Source organism: Crotalus tigris, unplaced genomic scaffold, assembly GCF_016545835.1.
Source record: "Crotalus tigris isolate CLP2741 ecotype Arizona unplaced genomic scaffold, ASM1654583v1 scf7180000019143.106728444:792265, whole genome shotgun sequence".
NCBI classification, from domain to species: domain Eukaryota; kingdom Metazoa; phylum Chordata; class Lepidosauria; order Squamata; family Viperidae; genus Crotalus; species Crotalus tigris.
This window is the reverse complement of record NW_024097400.1, coordinates 145,439-163,995: the sequence shown is the minus strand read 5'-3', so window position 1 is coordinate 163,995 and position 18,557 is coordinate 145,439. Positions and strand designations below refer to the sequence as shown.

The window sequence follows — 18,557 nt, the reverse complement described above, 5'->3', positions numbered from 1 at the left end:
GTTTAAAATGTTTCATCTTGTTTTTAATTTGTAAGCAACCTAGAACCGCCTCAAGGCAAGATGGGCAGCGTGAAAGCTTAATAGGCCAGTAAGTCATAAATCGGCACGCTGGTCTCCCAAAGATATACTGGTGAGTATTGGGGACCACCACCCAAACGAAACGCTGAGAAGGGAAGGAGGACAAAGCTGCCGGGCTGAAAACCGCCCCAGAAAGAGCGTCTCCTCCTTGGCTAGGGAAGAGAAGGGGGGTGGGGGGGGGCACGGAGCCAGACTGGAGCCTCAGCTGGGTTCCCATCTGCCTACTCAGAGCCGCTTAAGCATCTGCTCTTCCTCCAGCCTGGCCCACCCTCAGCTCCTTTCAGCTCCCGTCCCCTCAGGGTTTCTGCAGCAATCCAGAGATGAGAAGGTTCAGTGGAAAATGTGTGTGTGTGTGTGTGTGTGTGTGTGTGTGTGTGTGTGTGCGTGCGTGCGCGCATATTTGTTTTCTGAGGTTTTCGCGGGTATTTGTATGTAGGTCTTTGGTTGTTCGGGTTTTCTCCCGCGTAAAATTGGAAGTGTCTTGGCGACGTTTCGACGAAGTCCCATTCGCCATCTTCAGGCTGGTGTTTTCAGCTTCATGCTTCGAGGAGCACGAAGCTGAAAACACCAGCCTGAAGATGACGAATGGGACTTCGTCGAAACGTCGCCAAGACACTTCCAATTTTATGCGGGAGAAAACCCGAATAACCAAAGACCTAGATAGATAGATAGATAGATAGATAGATAGATAGATAGATAGATAGATAGATAGATATACACACATACACATACACATATACCTACACACATATATATATATAGTTTTTGCATTTGGGAGGAACAGTGGGGATTCTCCAGACAGAGCCTCATGGACAGTGTGCAGAGAAGGGAGACAGAGAGAGATTAGGGCTCCGATGCTAAAGTCGTAAGCCACTTTTTTCAGTGCCGCTGATCTGTAGCCCTAACCCGGTCCTTAAAGAAATGGTTGTAAGGTGAGTTCACGACCGCCGCTCAGTGGCTGTTGGAAGTTACGATGGGCCCAAAGTTCCATCAGCCAGCCCCCTCCTGCGATCACCCGGCTGCATTTTTAGCCCTCAGCAACCAGACCACATTTACGGTCGTTGGCAGCATCCCAGGTGGCCTTTTTTTGCTGTAAACCAGCATTTATATCTGATTTTCAGAACAAAAAATGGGTCTTCTGAATGATCACGATGTTCACTTCACAATCCTGGTGATTTACTTAATGACTGCCACAAAAAAAGTCATAAAATCAGGTCGGTCATGGGATGACCCGCTTTATATACCCTCGTGACTTACAACCGTAACAGGCCAGCTCCATGACGGTTGTAAGTTGAGGACGACCTGCAATACACGACACACTGCACAGCAACGTTGTCTGTGTTTACCATTTTTTTTTTCTCTAACTCTTGTTCCTCCTGGAAGAAAATATCTGAATTCCAGGCTCACCTTCGTTCTGAGTCAAAGTGCTGCATGTATGACTATTTTTGTGTGTTCCCCAATCAAAAGTGGAATAATCAGTGTTTCTCAACTTGACAATTTTAAGGCATGTGGACTTCAACTCCCAGAATTCCACAGCCAGCAATGTGGAATTCTGAGAAACACTGGAATAGATAGTCCTTGACTTACGACAATTGAGCCCAAAAGTTATGTTGTTAAGTGAGACATTTGTTAAATGAGCTTTGCCCCGTTTTACAACCTCTCCTGCCACATGTGTTAAGTGAATCACTGCAGTTGATAAGTTAGTGACACGGTCGTTAAGTGGATCTGGCTTCCCCCATTGACTTTGCCCGTCAGAAGGTCACAAAAGGGGATCACGTGACCCCCAGGATGCTGCAGCCGTCATAAATACGAGTCAGCTGCCAAGTGTCCGAATTCTGATCGTGTGACCTTGGGGACGCCACAATGGCCGTAAGTGTGAAAAACGGTCCTAAGTCACTTTTTCCAGTGCCGTTGTAACTTTGAACGGTCACTAAACAAACGGTTGTAAGTTGAGGACTACCTGCACTCTATATCCCAGCAGGTGGGAACTCTACTCATTCAAGGCCCAAGGATGGTCCTAGGCAAGGGTGAGGAGTGGAAAATTAAAGGGGGGAAAGCCCCAGAGAGCCTTGAGGTCAGGGAATCCCCCTCCCCGTACTAAAGAGAGGAGGAAGACCCCCGATGAAAAAAGGAAAGACCCCCCCCACCTTCTCAACTGCATGACGGCCACATCTTTGGAGCTGTTGAAGTCCAGCTGGCGGAGGAAGCGGTCCTTGACGTAGTAGAGCATGTTGCCGTGCACGGCGTAAGCCGGCCTCTCGCGCTCCAGCTTGAAGACGATCATCCCTCCATCGTGACCTGGGAGACAAAGGAGCAGAGACCTTCCAGGGGGGGCAGCGGCACCCAGTTTGGGCAATGAACGCGACTTCACAACCCCCTTGGACCAGGTTTGTGGGCTCCTTGGGGCCCTTCGGAGCTGGGCTGTTTTCTTGCAGATATTTCATGACCCAAATTAGGTAAACTCACCAGTGCTAGGAGGGAAACGGAGTTTGGTCTCTGACAAACAAGCGGTAAACACTACCCCGAGCAAGGAGATACCAAATCTAACAAACAGTTGAAGAGTAAATCACAGCCCAACCAAGGAACCGCCAAGAACGTTCCCGCCAACACCGATCGGGCAGAAAGGAGGCCCCCCTCCCCTCCAGCACTGAAGATATTCCCTAGTTTGGCAATGAAACGTCTGCAAGAGAATAACCGAGCTCAGGGAACAACCAGGACCCCCACAGTCCTGCTCTGGTGGTCCTCAGTTAACCACCCCAATTGGGCAGGAAAATTTGTTGTTAAGCGGTATGGTCATTAAGCGAGGCATCACGTGACCGCACACCCGATTTTACAGACTTTTTGGCCCAGGTCGTAAAGTGAGACATCACGTGATCGCAGTTTGCAACCTTTCCCCCCCCCCCAGTGTCCTCACTGACTTTGTTCATCCTTTGGCTGGGAAGATGGCAAAGGATGATCACGTGACCTGGGACGCTGCAACCGTCATAGATATGAGCTGGTTGCTAGGCACCAAGAACATGGACCTCAGGTCATAAGTGCAAGGACCAGCCATTCAGCGGTCATAATTTTGGTCCCTAGACAAATGCTTGTAAGTCGGGGACTTCTATAAGGTGGGGATGAGATGTAGCAAAAAAAAACCCCAAAAACCCAAACACAACAAGCCTGGATTACTGTTTCAGGGCCACCCTCCCCCCAAAGAGCTGCTTTTTCAGATCCGGCCGAGGGCCACACGCAGACCCTTTACCTGCCGCGAAGAGGTTGAGGTTCGGATGGGCCGCCAACACCCAGAAGCGGTCGTGATCCCTGCGGAAGGTCTGAACGCCCGTGCTGGGGATGGAGGGAGGCAGGAAGCAGAGAAAAACAAAAACAACCAGCAGTGAATTGTTTGGCTTGGAATTTAGAGATGGACAAAAGAGGGAGCAAAAAATATGCCCCCCTCCAAAAAAAGGCCATGGAGCATACATTAAAATCTCCAGATCCATGGAGGGAGACTGATTGCATCAGTCTTGAAAGTTCCAGGATTCACAGCAATAGACGTATATCCCTCTTCACGGTGCTTCACAGCCCTCTCTAAGCAGTTTACAGAGTCAGCCTATTTGCCCCCAACAATCTGGGTCCTCATTTTTACCGACCTCGGAAGGATGGAGGCGGAGTCAACTTTGAGCCGGTGAGATTCGAACTGCCCAAATGCTGGCAGAATCCGCCTGCAGTGCTGCATCCTCATCACTGCACCACCAGGGCTCTTAAAGCGCTGAAAATTGACCTTCATCGGCGTTTCTCAACATTGGCCACTTTAAGATATCTGCTCACCCCAGTCAGCTTTCACGCCTACCTCTCTTAGCGATTGGCTTTCCCCCAGCTGCCTTTCATGTCCAAGGAAGGACTAGAATTCACAGTCTCCTAGTGATCTGTTGGCGAGTGGCTTAAAGTCACCCGGCCGGCTGTCATGCCAAAAACAGGACTGCAACTCACTGTCTCCTGCTGAGGGGCTCAAAGTTACCCTGCCAGCTTTCAGGTCTGAGGCGGGACTAGAATTCCCTGTCTCCTAGTTTCTAGGCCAGCATCTCAATCACTTCCCCGTTCACTACCCATCCCATCGCTACCCTCAGCTCTGGCCCAGAGAGCCTTTCCTGCTAAGTCCATTGGTAGATCCGAGGCGGCTGAGCGGCTTGGGGTCCCACGGGGCAGGGCTGGGGAGGGGGCCCAGAGGCAAAGGGCGCTTACCGTTTGGACATATCCCAGACTCGGATGCTCTTGTCCTCCGAATTGCTGAGGATGAGCTCCTGCCGGGGGTGGAACACGGCACAGGAGACGTTGTTGTAATGGCCGCGGCAGGTGTCCACCTCCCAGGCCTTGGACTCTGAAGGGGAGGGAAGGACAACGGTCACCGGGAAGGGAAAAGCCAAGAGGGGCCGGGATGCCCAGGGGTTGGGAAGCTGCGTTGAGCAGCGCTGGATGTGAAGCACCTGCTCTGCCTGCTGCGGGACTTCTGGATCCCATAAAAGAGAAGGACGAGTCCCTTCCGTTCGCGTTTTCAAGTCAGCACAAGCCGTCCTCAACTTATCACTGTTCGCTTAGTGACCATTCAAAGTTATAATGGCACTGAGAAAGGTGACTTATGACTGGTCCTCACATGACCGTCGCAGCATCCCCCCCAGTCACATGATCAAACTTGGGGCACTTGGCAACCGGCGTGCATTTACAGGGGTCGCCCCGTCCTGGGGTCGCGCGACGGCCATTGGTGACCTTCCCAGCCGGCTTCCAGCAAGCAAAGTCAATGGAGGAAGCAGGATTCATTCAACGACCGCACGATTCACTTACCAAGCGCAGTGATTCGCTTATTATCAACTGTGCCAAAGAAGGTCGTAAGATGGGGGCAAGCCTCAGAACAACTGCCTTTCTTAGTAACGGAAATTTGGGGCTCGAGTGTGGTCACAAATCAAGGGCTCCCTGTAGCACAATCTGAAGCACCTCATTGGTTCCTACAGGTAGACCTTGACTTACGATGACAGAGACTGAAACATTCATCAATATGTGGCCGTTAAGTGGGGCATCCCATCCGATTTTACCACCTCCTTTGGTGCCGTTGTTAAGTGAATCACCGTGGCTAATGAGGCATCATGTGACCGCCACCTGCAACCTCGTCGGGAGCCAGCTGGGAAGTTCCCAAATGGCAAATACGTGACTGCGGGGACAACTGCAGTAGTCGTAAGTGTGAGGACAGGTCTGTAAGTCATTTCTCTCCATGCCGCTATAAATTCGAACAATTACCAACCAAAGGTTCTTAAGTCAAAGGCCGCCGCTGTAGGTTTTGGGGGAGCAGAAAGCCCATTTTGCAGCATCCCCTGACCCCCAGCCCCAGAGCAGGCTCGGTCGGCAGCAGCCGAGCCCTCCTTCTCTGCAAGCCACGGAATGGGACAATTCGCCACAGGACAATTCAAACATTCAATTTAATTATTTAAAATAATTTTTAAAACTATTTTAATTGTTGTCATTCACATTTCATTCTGTTCCTCCTTTGGCATCCTTTCTTTATTGATTCTATTCCAGCATTTCTTTGATATTAGTTTAACTCTTGTCCCGCAGCGAGTTGGCCACGGGGAGTGGGCCACGGCGATTCGTCCTAGACCCCTGCAAGCCAAGATTCACACAGACCATGGTCAAAGGGCCAAATCCACAGATTCTCTTGAGACTGAAACAAGGCAAGAGCTCAGCTGATTGGCGAAGGGCGGACGTGCCCAGGGAGCCTGACCCTTACCTTCTCTTTGTTTGCAAAAAAAAAAAAAAAAGGGGGGGGGGAGTGGCTTACCGTTCATCCTCCAAATCTTGACTTGCCGATCATCAGCCCCTGAGACGATGAGGGGCATGGTGGGGTGGAAAGCCGCCCAGTTTACCCCACGATCGTGTCCCTAAAAAAGAAGAACAGCTTCAAAATAAGGGTGTGGGTTGGGGGGCGGGTCTCATAAGCCGTGCTGGAAAGCAGGATTACCACATGAGATGTATAGTATCCGTGCTGGCTGGGGAATTATGGGGGGAGTTGAAGACACAAGGCTTAAAACTGCCAACGTTGGACGCTCCTGGTCCAAGACAGGGTTCTCTAACTCCCAAGATGTTCAGAACCAGGGCACAGAAGTGGCAGATGAGCACGCACGCACATCCCCACTTGTGCAAGCAGGCGCGCATGCCTGCCGCTTGCACAAATGGAACTGTGTGCAGGCGCACACGCTTGCCCGCCGCTCCTGTGCAACCATCCCCTCTCCCCCCCTCCATCAACCACCGGGCCACAAAACCGGAAAGGTTGGAGAACTATGGTCTAAGACATTTAGTTTATCCCTTCTCCTTGTGCAGGTGTGATGTTAGAGCCTGCACCTCTAACATCACTCACTCAAAAAAGATCTGAGGGCCTTGTCAACCATTCATTTCCCAATAATTCTAACAGGATGCTACCCTCCTCCTCTTTCCCCTCCCCCCCCCAGAGTACCTCTAGGACATGCTTCACCACAGCGTCCGTGGTGCCAAAAAGATCCACGCCGGTGATGCCCCGAACCTCGGACTCCACAGCTCCAGGAGACAAATTCTTCTTTCTTAGACCTTTGGGCAGGAGGGGGAATTTGTGGGGCAGAGGAAGTAAAGACCATATTAATAAATAAAGATGGAAAAGGTGAAAGATGGAAGGAAATACAATGGAGAAAAGATGTCAGAGGTTGTATAGCTCTAGTGAGCCTCTGTCCAAGGGAAGGGGTTTCTAAACGCACTTGGAATTCACCAAGCAAAGCCACACAACCCCTGCAATCAGGAAAGGAAAACTACCAATTTAGGCTCAAGTGAGGTTTAATCCCTTGGAGAATGAGCCTGAAAAAATGAATCGATAGAGCAGTGGAGGGGTCTGGGATGCAGGCGCAACGTAGCCTCCAACCGCGTTTAGACATTCGGAGAGAAAAAAGACGGAAAGAGTTCACTGTGAAGACGATGGAGGGGTGAATGTATCAGAGAGGCACTTCCAAGAAGTGATCTGCAAATCCAAGGGGGATTCAGGATCCACAGGGAAGCGGAGTCAAAAATAGAGGCAACCATACAGATACCTGGTCCAGGAGAAATCAAGGCACGTAAAGCTGTCAGATTGATCCGAGAGAACTGAGCAACGGATGGAAAATTTCTGAGGTTACTACACAAATCGAGAGGGAACGGAGACACGCACAGAATGAACCAGCTCTGACATGTGGTGGGGATGAACAAGGGGGGAGAGAGGAGAGAGAGAGAAAAGGGCAGATGCAAGGAAGACTGGGGGAAATTAGACAGAGGTCCAGCTGTTAAGGGGAGATGGAGGAGTCAGAGGTGGGCATTAAAAGCAAGGCTAAAATCTCAGGCCACAGCAGGAGGTTAGAGACCAGAGCGAGAGGGTTGGGCCACCCCCCCCACCAGACACTTTTGTTATTTGGGGAGTGCTTCCCTAAATTCCCCTGGGGAACTTGAAGCCCACAAGTCTGAAAGTGGCCAGAGTTGGACACCTCTGCCCCATAATGTTTAGTTTGCAGGACTTCCCAGCCTTCGGACTAACAGAATGACACCAAGCCCAGATTTTTAGGACAGAAGCTCTTGGTTAAGATCGCAACTGCAGAGGTCCAGCCATTTTGTTATAAAGTAAACCACCCTGCTGTTTTTACAGCTGGCTGCCTGGTCCGCTCAAGGTTAGGACCAAATTTTAAATTAGAGGAATGCAGAGAGATTAGAAGAGGTTATTTTCACCAGTCTTGAAAAGTCACTGTTAGTTTTACAAACAAATGGCTTTGTCGTTACGGTACAACTTTGCATGCAAAATGCAACTGGAAGCCAGACCCATGTTGGTTGCCTTTACCCTCTCTCTCAGCAGCAGCAAGAACCCCCCCCCCCTGCCCTGCCCTACAAGTGAATGGGGAGCTGGATTCTCCCCTGGGCCCTTGCAATGTTCTAATTCAGTGGTTCTCCATCTGTGGGTCGGGACCCCATTTGGGGTCGAACGACCATTTCACGGGGGTCGCCAAACAACGCAGTCCGCCATTTTCCCCCCCCTTTTCTTAGCTGTGCTATTCCCTTTTATTCTATTGGCTTTTGAAAGCCAATAGAATAGACTCTCTTGAATAGAGTCTAAGTCTATTGGCTTTCCAAAGCCAATAGGAATTGTCCAGGCTGTCTCTGCCCTGCTGAGCCCGCCAAAAGTCCCATTCTGCAAACGGGGCTGCACCAGTGGAGTAGTCCTCGACTTACGACCGGTTGAGTAGTCCTCGCCTTACGACTGGTTGGGGGTCGCGGCATTAAAAAGGTTGAGAACCACTGTTCTAATTGATCTCTTTTGTCAAGACAGACATAAAGTTTTGAAAATCTCAAGAGTTCAGAATGCAGCACAAAGTGCCATGAATCCAAGAGAAACTCTACTTCAGAATGAAATAAAGTAGTCCTCAACTTACAACGGTTCATTCAGTGACTGAAGTTACAGCAGCATTGAAAATAGTGTAGTTTATGCTTACAACCGTTGCAGCATCTCCACGGTCACGTGATCAGAATTCAGACACTTGGCAACTGCTTCATTTTATGACCGTTGCAGCGTCCTGGGGTCGTGCGATCCCCTTTTGTGACCTTCTGTCAAGCAATGGGGAAGCCAGACTCACTTAACGACCCTGTTTACTAACTTAACAAGTGCGGTGATTCACTTAACAACGGTGGCAAGAAAGTTCAGAAAATTGAGCAAAATTCACTTAACAGCCGTCTCACTTAGCGACAGAAATTTTGGGCTCAATTGTGGTCATAGGTTGAGAACTACCTGTACCCTAAAAGGAGGGCGTCAACCATCTGGAGCCAAGGACCCCCCGTGGTTGTCGAAGGGCGTGTCAGAAAATGAGGCCCAGATGAAAACATCATTTGAATTAAACGTTAATGAGCCATCCGACCGTTTTTAAAAATCACCTTCACCTTCAGTGTTACAGACTGGCAGTAATTTTACAGGTTCTGATAGGGTTGGGGTGCATCCCCCCCCATTCCTGATGCTGACTTAGCCCAAAAAGTATAGGCAACTTATAATCACAATTGGAGCTGGAATTTCCATCGTAAGTTGGTGTGGTCGTAAGTCAAATCATCGCATGAGTTGACCTGTTCTTATCACCGTTTTTACGGCCGATGTTAAGCGAATCACATGGCTGAGCCAAAAACAAGATGCTTCCAACCTTACTTAGCCAGAATTAAAAGCAAAGGGAGCGTCTGTCTATCAAGCTGATTTTCACACAAGAGAGTCCTGCTAGAAGAGTTGCCTCAAAGTGCTTTTTCCAAAGACAACTTTGTTTGTATAATAATAATAGTAAAGTGGGAAGGGACCTTGGAGGTCATCTAGTCCAACCCCCTGCTCAGGCAGGAAACCCTACACCATTTCGGACAAATGGTTGTCCAGTCTCTTCTTAAAAACTTCCAGTGTTGGAGCATTCACCGCTTCTGGAGGCAGGTTGTTCCACTGGTTAATTGTTCTCACTGTCAGGAAGTTTCTCCTTAGTTCTAGGTTGCTTCTCTCCTTTATTAGTTTCCACCCGTTGCTTCTTGTCCTGCCTTCAGGCACTTTGGAGAATAGCTTGACTCCCTCTTCTTTGGGGCAGCCCCTGAGGTACTGGAACATGTTTCGCTTCTCATCCAAGAAGCTTCTTCAGTTCAAGAAGCTTCTTGGATGAGAAGTGGAACCTTTGAGACAACCACGACCACGATGACGGAGACTCTCCACCGACACCGTTAAGGGAGTTGGATGAACCAAGTCGGGTTGCACAGACCGTGAAAGCATCAAATTCAGCAACTCCAGAACTGCGAAAACCCCGGGAACATTTCCAGGCCTTTCAAACCATTTCAGGGCCTTGGGCTCTGCTGAGAGAGAGCAGGCAAAGCTCACCGCCTGGGTGCTGGCGGAGGAAGCGGTGGACTCATGCCAAGGACAGCCTCAACACCCCCCTCCCCTTCCCCAACACAGCTGGGTCATCTCTGAATGTGTGCCACAAAACCCCAGCAACCCACTAAGCCAAGAACTGCAGTTGAGAAAGCAGTGGGCGGAACTCTCTCTCTCTCTCTCTCTCTCACTCACTCACTCACACACACACACACACACAAGCTCACCAAGGGCTAAAGCTCCTTCCTTTTAAATCAGCATCTCCCAAACTTGGCAATTTCAAATCCCACAATTCTACAGTCTACAGCAGTGTTTCCCAAACTTGACAATTTTAAGGCCTGTGGACTTCAACTCCCAGAATTCCACAGCCAGCAATGCTGGCTGTGGAATTCTGGGAGTTGAAGTCCACAGGCCTTAAAATTGTCAAGTTTGGGAAACACTGGTCTACAGCCATTGATGAGAATTATGGGAGTTGAAGTCTGCCCACCAGGAAATTGCCAAGATTGGGAGTTCCCATGCTTAGATTCACTGAGCATTGCGGGTGCTCATGTATCCTGGGAAGCCAGACCACGGTCCTCTCCAGCAAGCTTATTTCAACTCTTCTCTGAGATCTGCTCCTCTCAGCAAGAGCTGGACCCATCCTGGAGGCCTCCAGATGCAACAGATTTCAAAGGCAAAAGGCCTGTTGTCTCTGTGTCCCCAAGACTACACCACAATCTAAGTCTGGGGCTGTTGCTGATCAAAGCGATACAGAGGAACAAAGTTGGAAGGGATCCTGGAGATTTTCTAGTCCAACCCCCTGCTCAAGCAGGAGACCCCATACCATTCTGGACAAATGTTGATCAAAAGGAGATCAATTTTGGAGATCCAGTGCCTTCCTTTCTTTTTTGGCACAGGTGCAAAGATTTTCCACCAGATAAGATCCACCCGTCTTACGTATCGTCCAGGAGAGTGCAGTGTATTGTCTGCGTAACCAGCGTTTCTCACACTTGGTGATTTTAAGGTGAGGAATTAAATTAATTAATCCATGCTAGCTGGGGAATTTTGGGAGCTGACATCCATATATATCAAAATGGCAGAGTCTGAGGAACACTGGTTTAACCAGAATCTCTTTCTGACAGAAAGCTCTAATCACAGTTAATACTGAAAAAAACAAAAAAAACAAAACAAAAAACCAGAAATGGTTCTAAAAGGTCTACAATCTTTCTCTCACACTCTGGTATGCCCACCCTCATTGTTTCATTTTTTTTACTCTAGTGCCTGAACTCCTATTTCATTCTTCTCTCTCTCTCTCTCTCTCTCTCTCTCTCTCTCTCTCTCACACACACACACACACACACACACACACACACACACACACGCACACCTTCTTTTTAAAATCTGTTTCATCAGGAACTGGAGAGTGATTGTTCTACAACAGTGTTTCTCAACCTTGACAATTTTAAGGCATGTGGACTCCAACTCCCAGAATTCCACAGCCAGCATTGCTGGCTGTGGAATTCTGGGAGTTGAAGTCCACATGCCTTAAAATTGTCAAGGTTGAGAAACACTGTTCTACAATCAGTGAGAACCGTAAATTTTCTAACCCTGAGGAGACTCGCCAACACAGGGTCAAGGCAGGAAGTTCAGTAAGACTCTAACCTCTACCTAATTCTGTACCCATACTGTCAATCTCTCCTCCGGTTTCTCTTTCACTCCAGTCTCAGCCTGGTTTCAGCAGCTGCAGTCCTAAGCGCAGTCCCGCTGCTGGATAACCCCCTTGACCTGAGCAGCTCACCAGAAATATCCCAAACGCGCACAGTCTGGTCCAAACTGGCAGACACGACCAGGTCCTCGGAAGGATGGAACTGGGCGCACATCACATAATGGTTATGTCCGGTCAACACACTAGAAAGAAGAGGGGAAAAAAATGGAGCAATTGGCCCTCTCGAGATTCAAGACAAACATCATCGTGCGTACCAACAGAAGAGAGCATCTGTAGCTCAGGACGGAACTGCGGGTCCAGTCCGTGCTCTCTGAGCTTGGTTGCGCCCTTGCAGATGTTTCACTGACAAAACTAGAAAACGTCGCCAAGCTCAGAGGGCACCAAGGACCCCACATCGTCCCAAGTTCCCTTCAAAGCCGCTGCAGGCCAGAGACTGTAACGCCTGCAAGCTCTGAGCACGGAGAAGGTGCTTTGGGAAAGCTACAGCAGCAGAGGCAGCCCTCGTGGATTGGACTGGTTGCCAGGCAGTCAGTCAAAGTCAGGACGGACCTCCCCAGATCCACCTACGACCCGGTCTCAGAATTACGAGGGCTGCATCCCACCCCCTGGACCGTGAGGCGACTGCCTTTCGGGAGTTGGGCAACTCGCTCACCGGCACCCTGAGGTCACAGGAATGCAATTTTTGGCTCCTTTTTTTTCCTGATTTCCAATGCTTATTTCCCGTTCCCAGAAAAAAGTGCCTATTGAGTACAATGGATTTGCTTAATGACTGCAGTGTTTGTTTAATGACTGCTGCAAAAAAGGTCGTAAAATCAGGTGCTATCACCTGGGAACCCGTTTAACGACTGCGATTCTGAGCTCAGTTACAGTCGTACATCAAGGACAACCTACAATATGATTTACTACCATACTTTCCGGCGTATAAGACAACTTTTGCAAGTGTTAAAATTGGCGCCGAAGTCGGGGGTTGCCTTATACACCAGCATATATGGTATATCTATAGTGAGTGGGTGGGTGTATCCCTCATGCCAGATGCATCAAAGCTCTTTTCCCCAAATACTCAGCCTGGTCCAAGCACCCACCCGCAGAAGTCCTGCTTTTATAGCAAATATTGAAAAAGTTACACAGGTTGTCCTCGACTTATGACAATTGGGAGCAGAATTTCTCCTGCTAATCAAAGCGCTCGTTAAGTGAGTCATGCCAGATGCTACAACCTTTTTTGTCACCGTTAAGTGAATCAGAGGTTAAATGAATCACACGGCTGTTAAGTGGATCCAGCTTCCTCCTTTGACTTTTACTCATCAAAAGCCGGCTAGGAAAGTGGCAAAGGTCGATCATGCGAGACACACACACACACAGACACTGCAACACTCATAAGTCCATGTCAGTTGCTAAGCAGCTGAATTTTGATCATGTGACCACAGGAGTGCTGCAACGCTTGTAAATGTGAAGCCTGGTCATAATTTTTTCAGGGTTTTTGTCATTTCAGACAGTTGCTAAACCAATGGTTGTAAGTCGAGGACTCCCTGTACACACATGCAGAGGAATAGCCCGCCATCTGTACAAGTGCAAGAGTGCTGTGTGGCCGCACTTTCAGCTTCACCAGCTGCAGCCCTTACACAGACATCCTGTTTAGGATCTGTTATGCAACAGACCAACAACAGCCGGAGGGGGCAAGGCCAACGTCTGCAAACCATGAAACAAAAACAAAACCCTTTTAATTCTGAAGCGATTGCTGGGGGTGAGGGTTACCAAACGCAGGTTCTGGACTGCCAGTTCCACACCCGGATGGTCTGGTCATCGGACGCACTGAGGATCCAGGGGTATTCCTACGAAGAAGAGAGACAAGAGTTTTTCTCTCTCGGAGGGCAGAAGGGAGCCTGGCAACCTCTTACGGTTCCTGAACCCCCAAAGAAACCTTCCGGGGTGCTGCCGAATGCTCAGAGACAAGAGGACATAAGCAGGACTCACGTGGTGGAAGAAGGTGGTGCGGATGTAATCCAGGTGGCCCAGCAGTGTGAAGAGACAACGGCGCAGTTTGTAATTCCAGACCTTGAGGAGGAAAGCACAGGCGTCAATAATGCGAATCCTAGATGGCGGTTTTTTTCCCTCCTTTAATTAATTACAGATCACACACGATTCAGAATCGGAATGGAGGTCTTCTACTCCAGCCCCCTGCTCAAGCAGGAGACCCTACACCATTTCAGACAGCTGGCTGTCTGAACCTCCAGGGAGAAAGCACCTACAACTTCCGAAGGCCAGCTGTTCACTGTTTAATGCAGTGGTTCTCAACCTGTGGGTCGCGACCCCATTTGGGGTCGAACGACCATTTCACGGGGGTCGCCAAACAACGCAGTCCGCCATTTTTTCCCCCTTTTCCTTAGCTGTGCTACTCCCTTTTATTCTATTGGCTTTTGAAAGCCAATAGAATAGACTCTCTTGAATAGAGTCTAATTCTATTGGCTTTCAAAAGCCAATAGGAATTGTCCAGGCTGTCTCTGCCCTGCTGAGCCCGCCAAAAGTCCCATTCTGCAAACGGTGCTGCACCAGTTGAGTAGTCCTCAACTTACGACCGGTTGAGTAGTCCTCGACTTATGACCGGTTGGGGGTCGTGGCATTAAAAAGGTTGAGAACCATTGGGTTAATGGTTCTCCCTGTTAGGAGAGGGCCTCACATGGGGCCTCCCAAAAGGTTCTCTTACCTACATTTCCACCTTACAAGTCTGTTTCAATCTCGGTTCATACAGATAGTCCTCAATTGAGTCCAACATTTCTGTTGCTAAGTAGGACAGTTGTTAAGTGAGTTTTGCCTCATTTTTACGACCTTTCTTGCTGCAGTTGTTACGTGGATCACTGCAGCTGTGAAAACTAGTAACGCGGCTGTGGAAGTGAATCTGGCTTTCCCACTGACTTTGCTGGTCAGAAGGTCGTAAAACGGGATCACGTGACCCTGGGACACTGTGGCCGTCATAAACATGAACCAGTTGACAAGCATCTGAATTTTGATCACTTGACCATGGGGATGCTGCAACCATTGTGTAAAAGACAAATACAAGTGCCGCTGTAACTTTGAACGGTCACTAAACGAACCGTTGTAAGCGAAGGACGACCTGTACTCAAGGGAAAACAGCAGCTGAACCACCATCCTGCTTCCCTCCAGAGCAGCGGTTCTCAACCTTTGTGTGACGGCGATCCCCGTCACACGGACGTGCCACCCCCATGCGCGGCGCGGCGCGCATGCGTGGCCCGCCCCCTGAGGGGGGAAAATGGCGGATCACGTTGTTTGGCGACCCCCGTAAAATGGTCGTTCGACCCCAAATGGGGTCGCGACCCATAGGTTGAGAACCACTGCTCCAGAGGCTTTTAAAGAACTCTCCATCCCCTCGTAAACCGTCCCAACCCAACAACTTCCACCGCCTAACATTACCTTGATTTTATAGTCATCCCCTCCGGACACAAACAGCGGCTGCTGCTTGTGGAAATCGATCCCTCTGACAGGTCCTGGAAAGCAAATATAAAATACAGAGAAATCAAGAGAAGAGGTGAGGCGTTTCACTGTTTTTTCAACCGCTTAGCTCAATCCGGCAATAGCAGTATTTTCCCTCTGCTACTTGTGATTTTTCTTTTTTTCCTTCTGGCATACTCTCGCTCACTCCTTCCCTCTGTTGAATGAAACTCATCTGCTATAGCAGTGGTTCTCAACCTTTTTAATGCCGCGACCCCCAACAGGTCGTAAGTCGAGGACTACTCAACCGGTCGTAAGTCGAGGACTACTTGACTGGTGCAGCACCGTTTGCAGAATGGGACTTTTGGCGGGCTCAGCAGGGCAGAGACAGCCTGGACAATCCCTATTGGCTTTGGAAAGCCAATAGAATTAGACTCTATTCAAGAGAGTCTATTCTATTGGCTTTCGAAAGCCAATAGAAGAAAAGGGAGGAGCACAGCTAAGGAAAAGGGGGAAAAAATGGCGGACTGCGTTGTTTGGCGACCCCCGTGAAATGGTCGTTCAACCCCAAATGGGGTCCCGACCCACAGGTTGAGAACCACTGAGCTACAAGATCTACTTTGCCTATATAGTATTTTATCTCTCCAGTTCTGCAAAATCAACCTTGGGCAGACTTGGTTCCGTCCAATTAGATCCAGCAAGGCAGGCTGAGGTCAGCTAGGCGACCTCTCACATTTTATAGGCAAGCGGCCCGGCTTCCGTGCACACAGTGTAACCGTCACTTACCATCGTGTTCATCAAATTTGTCAATGAGGGTGCACATCCGATAGTCCCAGAGCTGGATCACCCCATTGTGCAAACTCGTCAGGATCCAAGGTCGTTTAGGGTGAAAGCTCAACCCTGAAACAGAGGTAAAAACTAGATGTGTTTCTTGGAAGTCAGCCGCAGTTTTTATTTTCCACAGAGCACTCGGAAAACCTTGACTGACAATCGTAATGGAGCCTTCCCACTATCGTTGTAATTTGCGATGGTCATAAAGTGGGTCACCCCATGACTGGAATCATTTTATGACCTTGTTTGCAGTGGTTGTGTTTAGCTAAGCAGCCACCATGGTTGTAAAGAGAACCCATTGTGCATAATGCGCCATTTTTGCTGAAAACCGGAAGAAAATGTCGGGTTTGAGCAAAAACATCCTAAAGCACGATTACATGACCCATGGGACGCAGCAAACAGCCATAAATGCAGGCTGGCTACCAAGTGTCCATGTGACTCGGGGGGGAGACCCCTGGACATCAGAATTGGGTTGGAAATACCTTGGGGTGGGGGTCTGTTGCTGTTAAGCAAATGGTCATAAACCAAGGAAAATTTACAACTTTTCAGCAGAGAAATCTGGTGGGAGCAAGAGAGGGCTGTCTCTTTGGGTAACGTTTTCAATAATTAGCTGTGCCTTTAATTAATCTTTCTAGTTCTTTGAAATGACAAACAAAAATGTGAAATTCTGATAAGGACTGGTTCAGACAGGCCAGAGGCAAGGTCTATGCACAGTTTTGAACTTTATGTTTTGACCTATATATCAAGTGACTTTTTTTACCTTTTTAAGGGCCTCTCACCATGTATCCATGGAAGACCTCTCCTTTTACTTACGCATAAATAGATATTGATCTACCTTTCCAGCTTGGATGCAAAGGAACACCAGGCTAAGAAATTTATCATTGTTTACAATTAACAAACCAATTACTTAGATCAATTTTTCCCTAACTTAATAAAGTACTGGCATTTTCTATAAACTGTGCCAAGACTGAGATGAGGTTGGATTCCCACAACACAGGTCAGGTGGGTAATAACAGATAATAGTATGGTTTATGACACCAGTCAATGAGAACTCTTAATTTTCTATTACATCTTTGCAAAATCACAACAGCAGTGTCTTTACTCTGCAGGTGTGCCCAGTGCCCAAAACACATAACTTTCCACCTGTTCTGATACCCGTAGAAGCAAGAACTTCTAGAACATAGAATACTAGAACACAGAATCATAGGGATGGAAGGGGCTTCTAATCCAGTCCCCTCCACAAGCAGACCCTATATCATTTCAGACAAATGGCTGTCCAGTCTCTTCTTAAAAACCTCCAGCAATGGGGCACTCACAATCTCTGGAGGGAAGCCGTTTCACTGATTGTTCTCACTGTCAGGAAATTTCTCTTTAATTCTAGGTTGCTTCTCTCTTTGTTAAGAAGCAAAGTCTCTTTGCTTCTTATCCTGCCTTCAGGTGCTTTGGAGAACAGGTTGGCCCTCTCTTGTCTATGCAACCCATCAAATATTGGAAGACTGCTATCATGTCACCCCTAGTCCTTTCTCTTCATACCCAGTTTCTGCAAATTGTCCATATGTTTTAGTTTCCAGTTCGTTAACCATCAGTGTTGCTCTTCTATGCACTTTTCCCAGAGTCTCAACGTCTTTTTTGTATCATTTTATTGTTTTAATGTTTGTAATGGTTTAACGGTTTAACGGTTTTACAATTATGAGCCGATGCAGAAGTGGCTATAGAAATTGGGGGGGGGGAAATCATTTATTATGCTAGAAATTTATTCAGTTGATATGCACGGAGACAACATTTTGTCACTGGGAAACTCAGCCAAGAATACTGGCTTCCAGCTACCTGGTGAATAAAATCTTTGTATGCATGAAACGTAGGGGTTTCGAATCCTCTGTAAAATCTGCTTTAGACAGATGTTGATGCTTTATTGCTTTGTGCAGCTAGCCTTCTGGAGCGCTGTGTAGGGGGAAAGGGGAAGATTTAAACTGAATAACCCAGTGTTTCTCAAGCTGGGCCACTTGAAGATGGGCGGACTTCAACTCCAGAATTCCCCAGCCAGCACATCATAGGTGCCTGGGGGATTCTGGGAGCCGAAGTCCACCTATCTTAGAGCAGGCTGGCTGGGGGATTCTGGGAATTGTAGTCCTTCCCACCTTCAAGTGGCCCAGCTTGAGAAACACCGGAATAACCGAAGATAAAACGAGACCCGCGTCTTCTGCTGCAGATGCACCGGGGCAGGGTTCAACCCCCCCCCGCCCGCAGGGCCCTGACTGGGACCCCCATAGCGGTTTTTTCAAGCCAGCCGGGAGACCCCCGCCCTCAGCATCGCTGCTCCCCTGGGGCGCCCGGCCTACCTTTCACGCGGGCCGATTTGGTCTCGAACTTGGTGAGCATCTCCGCTGCGCCCCGTCGCCTCCTCAGCTGCCGCTGCTGCTGCTGCTGCCGCCGCCTCCACGTCACCGCTGCCGGGACGGCGCCCACTCCCCCACTTCCGCTTCCGGCTAGGTACCAGCGATAGGGAAAGAGCGGCGCGGGTCTAGCGCCCCCTATCGGAGGAGGAAGACGCCAAGCCGACGCTCTTCTCACGGAAACCGGAAGGAACCGCCGCCCGGAACCATA

At 49.0% G+C, this 18,557-nt stretch overlaps 1 protein-coding gene across 1 annotated transcript in view; it reads right to left on the bottom strand.

Annotated features, from left to right (window-relative positions):
• COPA (COPI coat complex subunit alpha) overlaps window positions 1-18,451 on the bottom strand; it is a 42,557-nt gene extending 24,106 nt beyond the window's left edge. The window contains exons 1-11 of the mRNA XM_039359885.1: window positions 18,293-18,451; window positions 15,909-16,022; window positions 15,105-15,178; window positions 13,650-13,730; window positions 13,431-13,507; window positions 11,751-11,860; window positions 6,560-6,669; window positions 5,888-5,987; window positions 4,303-4,438; window positions 3,323-3,405; window positions 2,226-2,376 (exon numbers count right to left, since the gene is read on the bottom strand). Of these exons, the coding sequence (XP_039215819.1) occupies window positions 2,226-2,376; window positions 3,323-3,405; window positions 4,303-4,438; window positions 5,888-5,987; window positions 6,560-6,669; window positions 11,751-11,860; window positions 13,431-13,507; window positions 13,650-13,730; window positions 15,105-15,178; window positions 15,909-16,022; window positions 18,293-18,332 (1,076 nt within the window). The 5' untranslated portion in view covers window positions 18,333-18,451. The remainder of the gene's footprint in view (window positions 1-2,225; window positions 2,377-3,322; window positions 3,406-4,302; window positions 4,439-5,887; window positions 5,988-6,559; window positions 6,670-11,750; window positions 11,861-13,430; window positions 13,508-13,649; window positions 13,731-15,104; window positions 15,179-15,908; window positions 16,023-18,292) is intronic.
• Between the last annotated feature and the right edge of the window lie 106 nt (window positions 18,452-18,557).